At 40.0% G+C, this 17,089-nt stretch overlaps 1 protein-coding gene across 4 annotated transcripts in view; it reads right to left on the bottom strand.

Moving 5' to 3' along the window:
* SPG11 (SPG11 vesicle trafficking associated, spatacsin) overlaps positions 1–17,089 on the bottom strand; it is a 95,231-nt gene that overhangs the window by 38,730 nt on the left and 39,412 nt on the right. For all 4 annotated transcript variants that reach the window (XM_045201657.3, XM_024567763.3, XM_045201656.3 and 1 more), the window contains 2 exons: positions 1,619–1,764; positions 475–636 (listed from right to left, as the gene is read on the bottom strand). In XM_045201657.3, the coding sequence (XP_045057592.2) occupies positions 475–636; positions 1,619–1,764 (308 nt within the window). The remainder of the gene's footprint in view (positions 1–474; positions 637–1,618; positions 1,765–17,089) is intronic.

Below are 17,089 nucleotides of genomic sequence, written 5' to 3' on the forward strand. Positions count from 1 at the left end.
CTACGGAGAACTGTTATTTCCCAAGCCTACTTGCCCTTTGGCTAGCAGATAGGGTTAGCCACCACAGACGACAACATGGGAGGTGGGAAGAGGGGAGAAACCAACATATTTTTCCAAAACTTTGTTTTCTGGGGCATCTCCTCCAAGTTTGCAGCCCCACCCTCAGTGTTCCCAGCTCCTGTCAGGCAGCCTGGCTTTGAGTTTGGCTCCCAGAGATGGCTCCAGCTTCTGGGTTCTCATAACACCACTTTCTTTAAGTGTCCTTGCAGCCCCACAGGTGTTGATGGCTTTATTCTTTGTCAATTTTGGGATTGTGCCTGCATCTCATGTTTGGTTTCTCGATTCTATCACTCTGTATAAGTAATTCTCTATGTTAAATTGTTCTCCGTTTGAAAGACCCAGAGTAGTTTCCGTTTTCCCGGCTGAACCTTGACTGATATCCCTAAATACCAGCCACTGAAATAAATACTGTACCTGCATCAGGTGGTAGAGTGTAATATCAGGTGGCAGGACACTAGGGGCAGTGTACTGTGGGAAGAGAGCAGTCTTTAGCTTGGGATAAGGAGTCAATGCCATCTTCAGTAGCTGGGGATCCACTTTCTTCAAACAGTTCTCATTTTCTTCATTCTGGACAACCTAAGCAAGAGATAACATGGTGTAAGTCATGTTTCTGTCTTCTCCCAGTTAATGTCCTCTTTTCACAAGAACCTTGTGAAACAAGGTTAGTTTGAGAGAGCACGCGGTAGTGAGAATAGCACTGGACAAGGAGTCAGAAGCTGATAGTTCTGGTTCTAAGACAAACTACCTGTGTAACCTTTAGCTAGATATTTAACATCAGGCCTCAGTTTCCTCATCTACAAAATTGGGAATTTAACCCAAATTGGTGGTTTTCAAACTGCGTGTGGGAAAGCTGCTACTATACGATTTAAAATACTTAAATATTGAATTAGGTATTAAACAGTAAATATTTTAAAAGAAAAATAACTACTGGACTACATGACTTTTCCTCAGCTCTGTTACTTTATGACTAATTTCTGACAAGTGATTAAGAACAAAGGAATAAATAACTAAGTTAGGTATATTGCAACAATCTAAAAGAGCTGGTATTAAGCTATCATCAGTAAGAAACTTTTGAAGATTAAATGTTTAAAAGAATTCTTAAGTTTCCTCTAAGCAGGCACACTATAACTTTGAAAAAAGCAGAAATGGACAAATTTCCACTGGGTCCCTCAAAAGAGTTTACATGAGTAGCTAAAAATTATGACTTCTTTTTTACCTCTCTAACAGGACAAGTAGTACAAAATAATTCCTAAGCCAAAGGTCTAAGGTATATTTACTCCCAGAAACAACAAAATTCTGATTCTATCCTGAAAATAAACCTGGAGCATTAGAAAACAAATAACAGTGAAAAAGAATCTCTATATAACATATTAGGTTCCCTTTTGACTTAAGAGGATATGATATAAAATTTTAAAATTCACCTTGGTTTACTCTTTAATGAAATACTTATAAGTGGTTATATTTTAATATCAACTGGTTTCTAGGAAATTCATAGGTATTTCTGCTGAATCTAAAATCAGCCCTAGTTTGCCATAACAGGGAAAGGCGCTGTCCATACCAGGCTGACACCGCCAGGCGCGTACATTGTGGTGGCAAGAGCCAGGAGCGTGTGTCCTTCCAACAGCATGCTGCTTACACTGGCCTGGTTGCTGGGAATCAGTATTTGAGCATTTGCAAGGCTAGCCTGGAAGATCAACTTAGGATCTGGAAAATAAAGAAGTATGTTTTTCTCCTTTTTAAAATTTGTTTATTGTTCTATTACAGTTGTCCCCTGTTGCTCTCCCCTGCCCTATCCACCCCCGCTCCTGTTTTTCTCCTAAAGTTAAGAATTATATATAATTCTGAGGAAGAAAATTAATTTTTAAATCTACCCACAGTAAGAAGGACTTTCTAAATTTAAAAGCAATAAGAAAACATCACAAACAGAAATATGAAAGATTTGTCTAGGTAAAAATAAAAACTTCTATTAAAAAATTAAAAAGTAGTTATGAACTAGGGGGGGAAATTAGCAGATAACACCCTCAAGATTAATGTCTAAAATGAAGAGCCCATATAAAACAATGCCCCAAATACTGACTACAACAGATTAAACAGACAAAAGAAATAACCATTTACAAAGGAGAAACAATAATTGTCTGACACATAAAATATATAATTCACTAACAATAAAGAAATGCACATCAAAATAATTGGATGCCATATATCACCTATCAAAACAGCAATGATTTTAAAAAGTAAAGATCCCAAATCATAGAGTTGGTCAGGGCATATCGAATAGCTGGGACTTATGGATAAAATGATATGAATTCCCTGGAAAGCAGTCTGGTCTTATAACAAGAACCTTCAAAGTGTGTATAACTTTTGACCCAGTAATTTCATATCCAGAAACCTCTCTGTACTAAAGAAGTAATCTGAAACAAAGACACAAATTTTATGTTCACATATATTCAAGGCTATTATTTGTAGGAGAAAAAAAAACAGTCTTAATGTTAAAAAATAAGAGAATTATAAATTAAATAAGGGTATATCCATACAATTAAATATTATGTAAACATAAAATGGTCATTGTCTCTAGGTACACAGGAAAATTCTTATAATTACTAAGTAAAAAAAGCAGTATACAAATACACAAATGTTTCTGGTTGTATCCTTAGCACTTACAGACTGTTGCAAGGTAGGAGCTCAATAAATATTTGTTAGATGAATGAAATACAATATAGACTAGGTTGAAAAAAGTATGGGGAAAATAACTAGAACAAAATTCATTCATCTATATCAAGAGCTACCTACGGGGAGATCCAAGATGGCGGTGGATTAGGTGGAAGCTACACTAACTTCCTCCCAGGACCAAACTGGAATTACAACTAAATTATTGAAAAATCATCCTGAATACCAACTGAAGACTAGCTGTAGAGAAGCCTGATAACCAAGGACTTACAGAAGAAGACCCATCGAGACTACTAGGAAGTGTGGAGGTGTGAGAGGGCTGGCCAGGTTCCCAAGGAGGGATATCTCAGCTGTGGGGGGAGGGTGTTCCCCCTGAGAAGTGTTGGGTCTAAACCCCAAGCCAGGCTCCTAGCCTACAGCACCAGAACGAGGAAACATGCCCACATAATATCTGGTTGTGAAAAGCAGTGGGGTTTCTGTCCACCAGGGAGAGACAGCTAGAGTTGCAGCCACCTTCTTAAATTAGGGCCAACACACAAAATTTTGTTCACAGCCACTCACTTTGGGCTCTGGTAGAGAGAGGCCTGTCAGGAGTCTGGGGTTGGTCAGCTGCCAGGATCCCTTTGCTCAGATATTCCCCATACTCCAGAACCCACCCTTCTTGGGCACAGCACTCCTTTCCATGAGGCATCAGCCTTGGGGGAAGCAATAGCCCACCCACTGGAATCCCTCTGACCATACCCTGTGAGCTTAAACCCTGCTGAGGAGTACAGTCAGAGGCTCTTTCAGTGACTAAACATAACAGGCAGCCTGCAGGCAGAGGTGGATCTCTGGTGCTCTGAGACTTTTGCTGACCTGTCCCTAGACCCAGTACTGGTAATAGCCAGCCTTGGTGAGTAACTTGGTCTCATCTGCACACATCAAGGCCCAGCATAGGGAGCCACAAGCTGTGGATCACTGGCAGCTCAAAACAGGTTGCCCAGGGCCAGTCACAGGCAGCATCCTGCACTAGAATTGCTCCAAAGAGGCCCAGAACCAACGCACCCAGTAGTGAGCTTCAGGTAACAATAGAACAGAATCCAGTAACCTTCACAAGCAGCATACCCATAGGGAGATCTCAGCAGGCACCGAACTCTGCTTAGGCAAATTCTCCTTCATGTGATCAGCACTTGCACAGCAGCTCGCACACTGTGTTGGAGGCTGAGCCTCACAGTTGGCCAGCCTGAGGGTCAATCTCATGCATGAACAGGCCAATAGCAATCAAGAATAAATTATAGGTCGAGTAGTTTTTTGGTGGAGTCTACAGAATTTTCCATGTACACTATCATGTCATCTACAAACAGTGACAGTTTCATTTCCTCCTTTCCAACTTGGATGCCTTTTATTTCTTTTTGTCTGACTGCTGTGGCTAGGACTTCCAATACTATGTTGAATAGGAGTGGTGAGAGAGGGCATCCTTGTCTTGTTCCTAATCTTAGTGGGAAAGCTCTAAGTTTTTGTCCATTGAGTATGATATTGGCTGTAGGTCCCTCATGTATGGCCTTTATTATGTTGAGGAATGCTCCCTCTATTCCCACTTTGCTGAGTGTTTTTATCATAAATGGGTGCTGTATCTCAATACTCAGAAATCAAAGGCATTCCTGTATACCAACAATGAAACAGCAGAAACAGAAGTCAGGAAAAAAATCCCATTTGATATAGCAACAAGAAAAATAAAGTACCTAGGAATAAACCTAACAAAGGAGGTAAAAGACCTGTACTCAGAAAACTACACAACACTGAAGAAAGAAATTAAGGAAGACACAAACAAATGGAAGCATGTACCATGCTCATGGATTGGAAGAATTAACATCATCAAAATGGCCATACTACCCAAAGCGATTTATAGATTCAATGCAATCCCTATTAAAGTACCCATGACATATTTCACAAATATAGAACAAACATTTCAGAAATTTATATGGAACCATAAATGACCCCGAATAGCTGCAGCAATTTTGAGAAAGAAGAACAAAGCAGGAGGGGTCACAATACCTGATATCAAACTGTATTATAAGGCCACTGTAATCAAAACAGCCTGGTACTGCCATAAAAACAGGCACATAGACCAATGGAACACAACAGAGAGCCCAGACATAAACCCAAGTCTTTACGGTCAATTAATATTTGACAAAGGAGCATAAAATGGAGCAAAAATAGCCTCTTCAACAAATGGTGTTGGGAGATCTGGACAGCTACGTGCACAAAAATGAAACTCGATCACCAACTTACACCATACACAAAAATAAATTCAAGGTGGATAAAAGACTTAAATATAAGTCGTAACACCATAAAAGTCCTAGAGGAAAACATTGGCAGGAAAATCTCAGACATTCCACACAGCAACATCCTCACAGACATGTCCCCTAAAGCAAGGGACATAAAGGGAAGAATAAACAAATGGGACCTCATCAAAATAAAAAGCCTCTGCATGGCTAAAGAAAACAGCATTAAAATACAAAGAGAACCACCAGTATGGGAAAACATATTTGCCAATGATACCTCAGACAAGGGCCTGATTTCCAAAATATATAAAGAACTCACATAATTCCACTCCAAGAAGACAAACAATCCAATTAAAAAATGGGCAAAGGACTTGAACAGACACTTCTCCAAGGAAGACATACAGAAGGCCCAGAGACATATGAAAAGATGCTCAGCATCACTAGCCATCAGAGAGATGCCAATTAAAACCACAATGAGGTACCATCTCATACCAGTCAGAGTGGCCAACATAAACAAATCAACAAACAAATGTTGGAGAGGATGCAGAGAAAAGGGAACCCTAGTACATTGTTGGTGGGAATGCAGACTGGTGAGGCCACTGTGGAAAACAGTGTGGAATTTCCTCAGAAAACTAAAAATGGAACTGCTCTTTGACCCAGTAATTCCGCTGCTGGGATTATACCCTCAGAGCCCTGAAACATCAATCCAAAAGAACCTATGCACCCCAATATTCATAGCAGCACAATTTACAAAAGCCAAGTACTAGAAGCAACCTAAGTGCCCATCAGCAAATGAGTGGATCAAAAAACTATGGTACATTTACACAATGGAATTCTACGCAGCAGAGAGAAAGAAGGAGCTTATAACCTTTGCAACAGCATGGATGGAACTGGAGAGCATTATGCTAAGTGAAATAAGCCACATGATGAGGGACAAATACCATATGATCTCACCTTTAACTGGAACATAATCAACAAAAGAAAAAAGCAAACAAAATATAACCAGAGACACTGAAGATAAGAACAATGTAACAATAGCCAGAGAGGAATGGGGAGGGGACAGTGGGGAGAGGGGTTTACAGGAACTACTATAAAGGACACATGGACAAAATCAAGGGGGAGGGTGGAGGTGGGAGAGGGAGGTGGGTTCGGCTGGGGTGGGGTGGAGGGATGGGGAGAAAATGGAGACAACTGTAATAGAATAACAAAAATAATTTTTTTAAAAAAAGAATCAATTATAACAGGAGGGTCCACATAACACCCACAAGGGATATTCTTAGAGCACCCTGCTCAGGTGATCAGGAAGACTGTGCCCCTGGGTCCCACAGGACACCTACTACATAAGGCCACCCTACCAAGACTGGCAGTCATAACAGATCTACCTAATACATAGAAACAAAAACAAAGAGACAGCCAAAACAGGCTCCAAATAAAAAAAAAAAAACGAGATAATTTTCCAGAAAAAGAGCTACATGAAATGGAGGCAATTTATAAGATACAGTTCAAAGTAATGATTTTAAGGATGCTCAACAGCACGAAAAAGGACACAAACCATAAAAAAGGGCCAATCAGAAATGATGAATGCAGTATCTGAAATAAGGAATATACTGGAAGGAATAAACTGTAGCTTAGATGAAGCAGAGGATTGAATCAGCAATTTAGAAGATAAGGTAGAAGAAAAACACCCAATCAGAGCGGCAAAAAAGAAAAAAGAATTTAAAAGTGAGGATAGTTTAAGGGACTTTTGGGATCACATGAAACATAACAACATGCACATCACAGGGGTACCAGAAGGAGGAGAAAGAGAGCAAGGGATTGAGAACCTGTTTGAAGAAATAATGACCCAAAACTTCCCTAACCTGGTGAAAGAAACAGACACACAAGTCCAGGAAAAGCAGAGTCCCAAACAAGATGGACTCAAAGATACCCACACCAAGACACATCATAATTAAAATGGCAAAGATAAAAAACAAAGAGAGAATCTTAAAAGCCTCAAGAGAAAGGCAGTTACCTACAAGGGAGCTCCCAGAAGACTCTCAGCTGATTTCTGAATCCAAACTCTGTGGGCCAGAAAGGACTGGCATGAAATAGTCAAAGTAATTAAAAGCAAGGAACTATAACCAAGGCTACTTTACCAAGCAAGGCTATCATTTAAAATTGAAGGAGAGAATAAAAACAGGTAGTGAAGATGGCAGCCAAGTAGGTGGAAGATGAGCCCACTTGCTTGTGCCCCCAGCATGGATTTTCAGTTGATCTTCCAACAAGTGACCTGAACAACCAGTGGAATCTTAGCTAATATGAATTTTTGAAACAAAGGAATATAGAAGCTTTGCACCACCCAGTAAGAGATTTTATACGTTCAAGGGGAAATACCCTGTGCAAGGTGCCAGCAACAAGGGACAGAACAGAGATGAGAAAATGCAGCTTAGTAGCTCCTGCCTCTTGCAGAGGGGTGGGTCTCCGGTCCTGCACAGGGAAACCCCAACCCTAATCTGGAGAGACTTGGGAGGATATACGGAGTCTGGAACTCTGGCTGAACAAATGCAGCAAGCATCATGTCCACAGCTGCAGGGCCAACCGAGAGAGTCCAAGAGAGAAATTCTAGCTTCTAAAACTGCTGGAGGCATGGGTAAGCTGTGGCCAGCCCTCACCAAGAAAAAGATTTTTCACCTTTTGGGCAAGTGGAGTGCATGGAGAGCTGGACAGTGGCTCAGGCACTGTAGGTGCCATGTAGGGACTTTTTAAAGAGGGGAGTGGAGACATGCCTGAGCAGGGAACCTGCACACGTGTGCACAGCTGCCCTGCCAAAAAAGAGGCCAGGTTAAAAGCAAGGTTCATGGCCACTAAACCCATCTGGCCAGGAAGAGTAGAAGGCTGCATGATGAAGGGATCGTGGGGCCCCACCCAGCATGAGGAGGGGGCTGTGTGCAGAACAGAAGGTTTGGGTCTGAGCCTCCTGAGAGAGCAGTGAGCTAGGAACTGGGTAGGCCAGAGCTGAGTGCCTGAGATTCTTTGCAGCCAGACAGGACCACTCAAACCACAAAGTACAAACCCTTGGGAAGGGAATATGTGCCCATCCCCCACCTGCAGGATTGCAAACTCCGAAGAACCAGGCTCAAGAACCCCATGCCAGGGGCATATCCACAGGGAAAAGAAAGAGAATCACCCAAAGAGCCCTTTATGAACTTATATCAAATGCTGGTCCTCCTTGGGCACTGAAAACATCAGAGCAGAGAGATTAGATATTGGCACAGTAAGAGGTACTCATTGCCTGGTCCAGCCTTAGCTCTCACACAGAGCTGCCATTATTAGCCAAGCAGGAAAGAACTGACCCTTTTACACAGATTGACTCCTCACATGAAACAGACAGCTAATTCATCAGAAACTATGTATTACAGGAAATAATCTGGGACAGACCAAGATGTGTGTTGTGGGTGACAGGAACATACCCACCATCTTCCCTGAAGGCTAAACAGCGCCTCCCGGTGTGGGGTGTTGGGGGATGGTGATCCCAGGTTCCCACCCTCCTGATGGCAGCAGAGGCTCCCTCTGGAAGCAGGTGGAGGTGATACATGCAGTGGTGTAAGATGTTAAATGAACTGCTCTTGGACCTTGTGCTGATAAAAAGCCAGCAGGCGGAACAGCAAGGACCAACTGAACAAGGAGGAGACAGCCACAGACTATGGATCATTTGTTGCCTCAAATAGGCTATCTAAAGCTAGACAGGGACACCACCTGACATCAGGGAAGGATGCTAAAGGAGAAGATAGTAGGCCAACAAACACTATATTCTGCTGAGATGAATTCCACCTCACTCTTTTTCATTACTGGTGCTATTTTTTCTCCTGTATACCTTTTTAACATTGTTTCTTTGTCTTCAACTTTGTTCCTATTATTTCACTATTTTTATTTTTTATGTCATTTTTATATTTTTTATGTTTTTCATTAATTCTAGTCTCATATTTCATTCTTCCCTTCTCTTACTCCATTTCCCTTCTCTTACTTCATCCTTCTCTTATTTTTGTTTTAAATTTTATTTTTTTCCCTTTCTACACCTTGTTTCTACTCCTCACTCTTACTATTTCTCCTCCCTCCATACTCTCAAAACCATCTTTCTTCCCATTAGTCATCTCACATATTTTTTCTCTTTCTTATAATACCCTTATTATTGTTCCACCTTTATTAGTATTTGCTTCGTTGTCATTGGTATTGGGGTTGTTGTTGCATTTCTTTAATTTTATCCATAGTTTTTCACTATTTTTTTTATTTTAAATCTCATATTTTACTATTCTCCTGTACTATTCCATTTCACCTACCTCCTGCCCTGTTTTATTTTTGTTTTAAGTTTTATTTTCTCCCTTTCTTACCCTGGTTTCTAACTCTTAAGCCTATTATTTCTCCTCCCTCTATCCCCTCAAAATAAGTTTTCTTTCCTTTAGACACCTCACAATATTTTTTCTTTTCTTTCTATTTATTTTTTGTAATATTATTATTCTCTTTCCACCTTTATTAGTCTTTGCTCCTTTGTCATGGATATCACTGCAATGGTTGTTGTTCTTCAAGCTACTTCCTATTTTTCCACTCTTTTTTCCCTCCAAACCTCATATTGTACTCTTCCCTTCTCTTATACAGTTTTCTGTTTTCCCTCCCTATTTTATTTACATTGTAAATTTTATTTTCTCCTTTTCTTTGCCTTGTTTCTATTTCCTACTCTTATTATTTCTCCTCCCCCTGCCCTCTCAAAATCATTTTCCTTTGTGTTAGTCACCTCATATTCTTTTCGCCTTTCACGCAATATTCTTACTATCCTTCCACCTTTATTAATCTTAGCTCATTTGTTGTTGATATTGTGGTAGTGGTTAGGGGTATTTCTGCTGGTGTGGGTGCTGTTTGCTGCGTTGTTTTGTTTTGTTCCAGCAGCTCCTGTACAATAGCATAAAAGATGTGGTGGGGGTTGTGACTCTGAGTCAACCAGCCAGAGGGGAAAACCCACCAAGGAGTCAACAACAACCAAAACCCAAATACAACAAGAGAGCCCACATAAACTGCATAAAGGTCACCCCTAGAGTATCCAGCTCAGGAGTTCAAGGAGACTGCACCACAGAGGCACACAGGACTCCTACTACAGAAGGCCATCCCACAACACAAGGAGTCAAAGCAGATTGATCTAATACACAGAAACAAACCAAAAAAAATCACCTAAATAGGGAGGCAAAGAAACAACACTCAATTGGAAGGAAAGGAGGAATCCCTAGAAAGAGTGCAAAATGAAATTGAGGCAAGCAATTTATCAGACATAGAGTTCAAAGTAATGGTTTTAAGGGTGTTAAAGAAATTCAGTAAGAACTACAGGGAACTTAGTGGGAACTACATAACCATGTAAAAGGACATAGAAACTATGAATAAGAACCAGGAGAAGAATGAAGAATACAGTATCTGAAATGAAGAATATGCTAAAAGGAACTGAAAGCAGGCTAGATGAATCAGAGGATCGAATCAATGAGTTTGAAGACAAGGTAGAAAAAATACCCAGTCAAAGCAACAAACAAAAAAGACTCAAAAAGAATGAAGATAGTTTAAGAGAGCTGCAGGACCACATAACAATATTCACATCTTAGGGATTCAAAGAGGAGAAGAAAAGGAGCAAGGGATAGAAAACCTGTTTGAAAAAATAATGACAAAATCTTCCCTAACTTGTGAGGAAACAAGTTCAGGAACCACAGGGGGCCCCAATCAAGATGAACCCAAAGAGGCCCACTACAAGACACATCATAATTAAAATGACAAAATTTAAAGACAAAGAGAGAAATCTTCAACCCAGCAAGGTAGAAACAGCTAGTAACATACCAGGAAGCTCCAATAAGGCTACCAGCTAATTTCTCAACATAAACAGTACAAGCCATAAGAGAATGGCACAAAATATTCCAACTAATGAAAAACAAAGACCTGCAACCAAGACTACTCTACCCACTCTCACATAAAAGGAAAGGCAAAATAAGGAGGTTACCAGACGAAAAAAAAAAAAAAGGCTAAAAGAGTACATATCCACCAAACCAGCATTGCAAGACATGCTAAAGGGACTGCTGTAAGAAGATGAGAAAAAAGCCCTGATTGGTGTGGCTCAATTGGTTGGGTATTATCCTGCAAAAGGTTGCTGGTTCAATTCCTGGTCGGGACACATGCCTCAATTGCAGGTTTGGCCCATCGATGGGGTGTGTGTGAGGGGCAGCCAATTTATGTTCCTCTCCTGCTCTTTCTCACTCCCCTCCCTCTCAAAATAAATAAAATTGCCCCGGGTGTTGTGGCTCAGTGGATTAAGCACTGGCCTGCAAACCAAAGGGTTGCTGGTTCGATTCCCAGTCAGGGCACATTCCTGGGTTGCAGGCCAGGTCCCCAGTAGGGGGATGCAGGAGAGGCAACCACAGATTGATATTTCTTTCTCCCTCCCTTCTTCTCTCTAAAAGTAAATAAATAAAATACTTTTTTTAAATAAAAAATGAATTGTTTAAGAAAAGATGAAGAAAAGGAGAAAGAGAGGAACGAAGGGAAAAATGGCAATGAAAAAATACTTACCAATAACACTAAATATAAATGGATTAAATGCTCCAATCAAAAGACATAGGGTAGCTGAATGGATAAGAAAACATGACACGCATATATCCCGTCTACAAGAGATCCAGCTCAGAACAAAGATCTACACAGGCCGAAGTGAAGGGATGGAAAAAGCAAATGGACATGAAAAGCTGGGATACCAATACTTATATCAGACAAAATAGACTTCAAAACAAATGCCATAACAAGAGACAAAGAAGGTCCTACATAATACTTAAGGGAGTTGTGCAACAAGCAGATATAACCCTTGTAAACATATATGCACCCACCATAGGAGCATCTAAATACATCAGAAAAACCTTGCAGGACTTTAAGAAGTATGTTGGCAGAAATATAGTCATCAGAGGGAATTTTAACACCCCAATTGTCAACAATGGATAGATCAAACTAAAAATTAGCAAGGATATTGTGGCATTGAATAATACCCTAGATCAAATGGGCTTAATGGATATTCACTGACCATTTCACACCAAACAATCAAAATATACATCTTTTTCAAGTGCACATGGATCATTTTCAAAGACTACATGGTAGGACACAAAGCAAGCCTCAACAAAATCAAGAAAACTGAAATCATATCAAGCATCTTCTTGGATCACAACAGCTTGAAACTAGAAAGCAACCTAAAAGAAAAAAACCTCAAAAACAGCCTTGGCTGGTTTGGCTCAGTGGATTGAGTGCCAGCCTGTGAACCAAAGGGTCACCAGTTCAATTCCCAGCCAGGGCACATGCCTGGGTTGCAGGCCAGGTCTCCAGTAGGGGGTGCACGAGTGGCAACCACAGGTTGATGTTTCTCTCCCTCTTTCTCCCTTCCATCCCCACTCTCTAAAAATAAATAAATAAAATATTTTTAAAAACCCTCAAAAACATTCATATATATGGAGACTGAATAACATGTTCTTAAATAATGAATGGGTTAACAATGAGATCAAGGAAGAAATCGAAAAGTAGCTGCAAACAAATGAAAATGAATACATAACAACCTAAACCTACAGGACACAGAAAAGGCAGTCCTGAGAGGGAAATTCATAGCAATACAGGCCTACCTAAAGTAGATAGAAAAATCTCAAATAAATACCCTAACCCTACATCTAAAATAACTACAGGGACTACAACAAACAAAGCTCACAGTGAGTAGAAGGAAGGAAATAATCAAGATCAGAGCAGAATTAAATGACATAGAGACTAAAAAAACAATTCAAAGGATCAGTGAATTCAGGAGCTCATTCTGTGAAAAGTTAAACAAAATTGACAAACCTTTAACAAGACTCATCAAGAAAAAAAGACCACCCAAATAAATAAAATCAGAAAAGAAAAAGGAGAAAGCACACTAACACCATAGATGTACAAAAAATTGTAAGAAATTACTATGAACAATTATATGTCAAGAAATTGGACAACATGGGCTAAATGGATAAATTTCCAGAAACACAGAATCTTCCAAAACTGAATCAAGAAGAAGCAGAATGCCTGAATAGACAGATAACAACTAGCAAAATCAAAGCAATAATCAAAAAACTCCTGACACACAAACACCCTGACCTGATGGTGTCACAGGCTAATTTTACCAAACATTCAAAGAAGAACTGACTCCTATTCTTCTCACACTATTCCAAAAAATTCAAGAAGAGGGAAAACTCCCAAAATCTTTTTATGAGGCCAGTGTTACCCTAATTAAAAACCAGGTAGTGACACAACAAAAAAGAAAGTTATGGGCCAATATCTCTGATGAACATAGATGTTAAAATCCTCAACAAAATATTGGCAATCTTGACCCAGCAATACATTAAAAAGATCATACACCATGATCAAGTGGGATTTATCCCAGGGATCCAAGGATGGTACAATATTTGCAAATCAGTAAACGTAATACACCTCATAAGCAAAATGAAGGACAAAAACCACATGATCATATCAATAGATGCAGAAAAAGCATTTGATAAAACCCAGCACCAATTTACAATAAAAACTCTGAGCAAAGTGGGAATAGACGGAGCACACCTCAACATATAAAAACCATATATGAGAACCTACTGCCAACATTTTATCAGTGGGCAAAAATAAAAAACTTTTCCCTTAAGATCAGGAACAAGACAAGGGTGTCTGCTTTCACCACTCTTATTCAACACAGTACTGGAAGTTCTAGCCACAGTGATCAAACAAGAAGAAATAAAAGGCATCCAAATTGTGACAGAGGAAGTAAAGCTGCCATTATTTGCAGACAATGTGATACTGTACTTAGAAAATCCTAGTTTCCACCAAAAAATTATTCGACCTAACAAGTGAATTTGGCAAAGTAGCAGGATACAAAATCAATATTCAGAAATCAATGGCATTTTTGTACACCAACAATGAACTATCAGAAACAGAACCTAGGAAAAAAATCCCAATAAAGTACCTACGAATAAATTTAACCAAGGAGGTAAAAGACCTGCACTTGAAAAACTACAAAACACTGAAAAAGAAACTGAGAAAGATACAAATAAATGGAAGCACATACCCTGTTCACAGATCTGAAGAATTAACATCATCAAAATGTGCGTACTACCAAAGCAATCTATAGATTCAATGCAATCCCTATTAAAATACCAATGGTATATTTCACTAATCTAGAATAAATACTCCAAAAATTTATATGGAACCAAAAAAGACCCTGAATAAAGTTGGAGGGATCACAATACCTGATATCAAACTATACTACAAGTCCACTGCAATCAGAAGAGCTGGTATTGACATTAGAACAGACACATAGATCAACGGAACAGAATGAAGAGCCCAGAAATAAACCCCTGTCTCTATGGTCAATTAATATTTGACAAAGGGGGCATGAGCATACAGTGGAATAAAAATAGCCACTTCAATAAATGGTGGTGGGAGAACTGGAATGGTACATACAAAAAAATAAAACTATACCACCAGCTTACACCATATACCACAATAAACTCAAAATGGATGAAAGACTTAAATACAAGTCATGATACCATAGAAATCCTAGCAGAAAACATAGGCAGTAAATTTCAGAAATCCCATGTAGCAAAATTTTTTGCCAATATATCTCCTAGGGCAAGGAAAGGAAAGGAAAAAAATAAACAAATGGGACTACATCACATTAAAAAGCTTCTGCGTGGCTAAAGAAACTTCCGGTCAAGATGGCAGCATAGGTAAACACAACTCTCCTTGCACAACCACATCAAAATCACAACTAAAATATAGAACAACCATTACTCAGAACCATCAGAAATCAAACTGAAAGGAAGTCTGACAACTACAGAATTAAAGAAACCACATCCATCCAGACTGGTAGAAGGGACATAGATGTGGAATGGGCTGGTCCCATATTCATGTGTGGCAGATAAAAATTTGGGAGGGATAACTCAGGAGCGAGGAGTCCCAACCACATACCAGGTACCCCAGCCCAGGGTTCTAGTTCCAGGAAGATAAGTCCCGATAACATCTGGTTGCAAAAACCAGTGAGGTCTCAGTCAGTGGAAGAAACTTCTGGAGTCCCAAGCAGTTCCTCTTAAGTAATTCACATACAGACTTATTCAGACTCTCTCTGAGCTCCAGAACCAGGGTAGCAATTTGAAAGGCACCAGTGCCATACAGGGAGAATCTGAAGTGTCTGGCATCAAGGCAAGACCTGGAGGACAGCTTTCTCCCAGGCAGAATGGTGGACAGAGGCCATTTTCCCTTTCCTGAATATCCCCTTCCCACCACAGGGCCACAGAGCCAGCAGGCCAGTGTTATAACTGAGTCTCCATCAACCTGGCTAACACTGTACCACCCTGGAGATGCCCAGATACTCCATCCCACCCAGCTTATAGGCCCATCCAAGCTGCTTTTCCATATGAATGGCTGGTCTTTGTTCATGTTGCACAACTTCCTAAATCCTCTCAAACAAGCAACAGCTAGCCTCAGTGAGTCCCCTATCTCCACACCTTATGTTAAACAGCCCCAGGCCCAGCACTAGCAGCAACCAGTCTAGATTCACACCTTGGCTTCACCTGTGAATCTCCAAGCCCAGAACAAGTAGCAGCCATCTCAGATGGCTTTATACCTCAGACAAGGTGGCCCCAGGCAAAACACAAGTGGGGGCTGACCATAGCCTGCACCACCCAGGAAACCCCAGTGCACAGCTACAGACCACACTGGAGCACCACCACCTTGTCCCCACACAACTGATCCTCCACAGAGGGTGGAGGTTGGTGGTCAGTGGTCACAGCCAGTCCTTGGAAACTGAGTAGCCTGGGCAATCCCTCCCATTGACTTGCCAACAGCAATCAAGTATCAAGTATAAGATGAGGGAGGGAGTACTCAGCCCACACAAAAGGTGAAGGAGAATGGGGAGGAGGAGGAGGAGGAGAAGAAGAAGAAGAAGAGGAAGAAGAAGAAAGAAGGAAGAAAACGAAGAAGATGAACAACAAAGAACACAATTAAAAAATAAAATGGCAATAAATACATACCTATCAATAATCACTCTAAATGTAAATGCATTAAATGCTCCAAATAAAAGACACAGGGCAGCTGAATGGTAAGATAAGAAAACCAGGCCCATATATGTACTGTGTCTTCAAGAGATCACCTCAGAGAGAAAGGCACACAGAGTAAAAGTAAAGTGACAGAAAAAGATATTTCATGCAAATGGAAAGGGAAAAAAAGCTGGAGTTGCATTACTTATATCTGAGAAAACAGACTTTGAAACCAAAATTATAGCAAGCGACAAAGGAAGACACTACATAATGATAAAGGGAGCAATCCAACAAGAGGATATAAACCTAGTAAACATTTATGCACCCAACATGGGAGCACCTAAATATGTAAAGCAAATCTTGATGAACACAAAGGGAGAGACTGACAGTAATACAGTACAGTAGGGGATTTTAACACCCCACTGACAGCAATGGATAGATCTTCCAGACAGAAAATCAACAAGGAGATGAAGGCCTTAAATGACAAGCTAGGTCAAATGGATTTAATTGATTTCTTGAGAGTATTTCACCACAAAGCAGCAGAATATACATTCTTCTCAACTGTTCATGAAACATCTGAGGATAGACCAGATGCTATGACACAAAATAAATTTAAGATTGAAATCATAGCAAGCACCTTCTGTGACCATAATGGTATGAAACTAGAAATCAATCACAAAAATAAAACAGAAAAACACACAAATAGATGGAGGCTAAATAACATATTACTAAACAATGAATGGGTTAAAAATGAGAGTAAGGGAGAAATCAAGATATGTTAAAACAAAATGAGAACAAAAATGAGAATACAACCACTCAAAATCTGTGGGACACAGGGAAAAACGTCCCTGGAGGAATGTTTCATAGCATAGTAAAAGGGAAACTCATAGCATTAGAGAACTATCTCAAGAAACAAGAAAAAAGCTCAAAAAGACAATCTAACTTTACACTTAAAGGAACTTGAAAAAGAACAATAAATGAAGCCAAAGTGAGGAGAAGAAAGGAAATAATAAAGAT

Source organism: Desmodus rotundus, chromosome 7 (genome assembly GCF_022682495.2).
Source record: "Desmodus rotundus isolate HL8 chromosome 7, HLdesRot8A.1, whole genome shotgun sequence".
Classification (NCBI taxonomy): domain Eukaryota; kingdom Metazoa; phylum Chordata; class Mammalia; order Chiroptera; family Phyllostomidae; genus Desmodus; species Desmodus rotundus.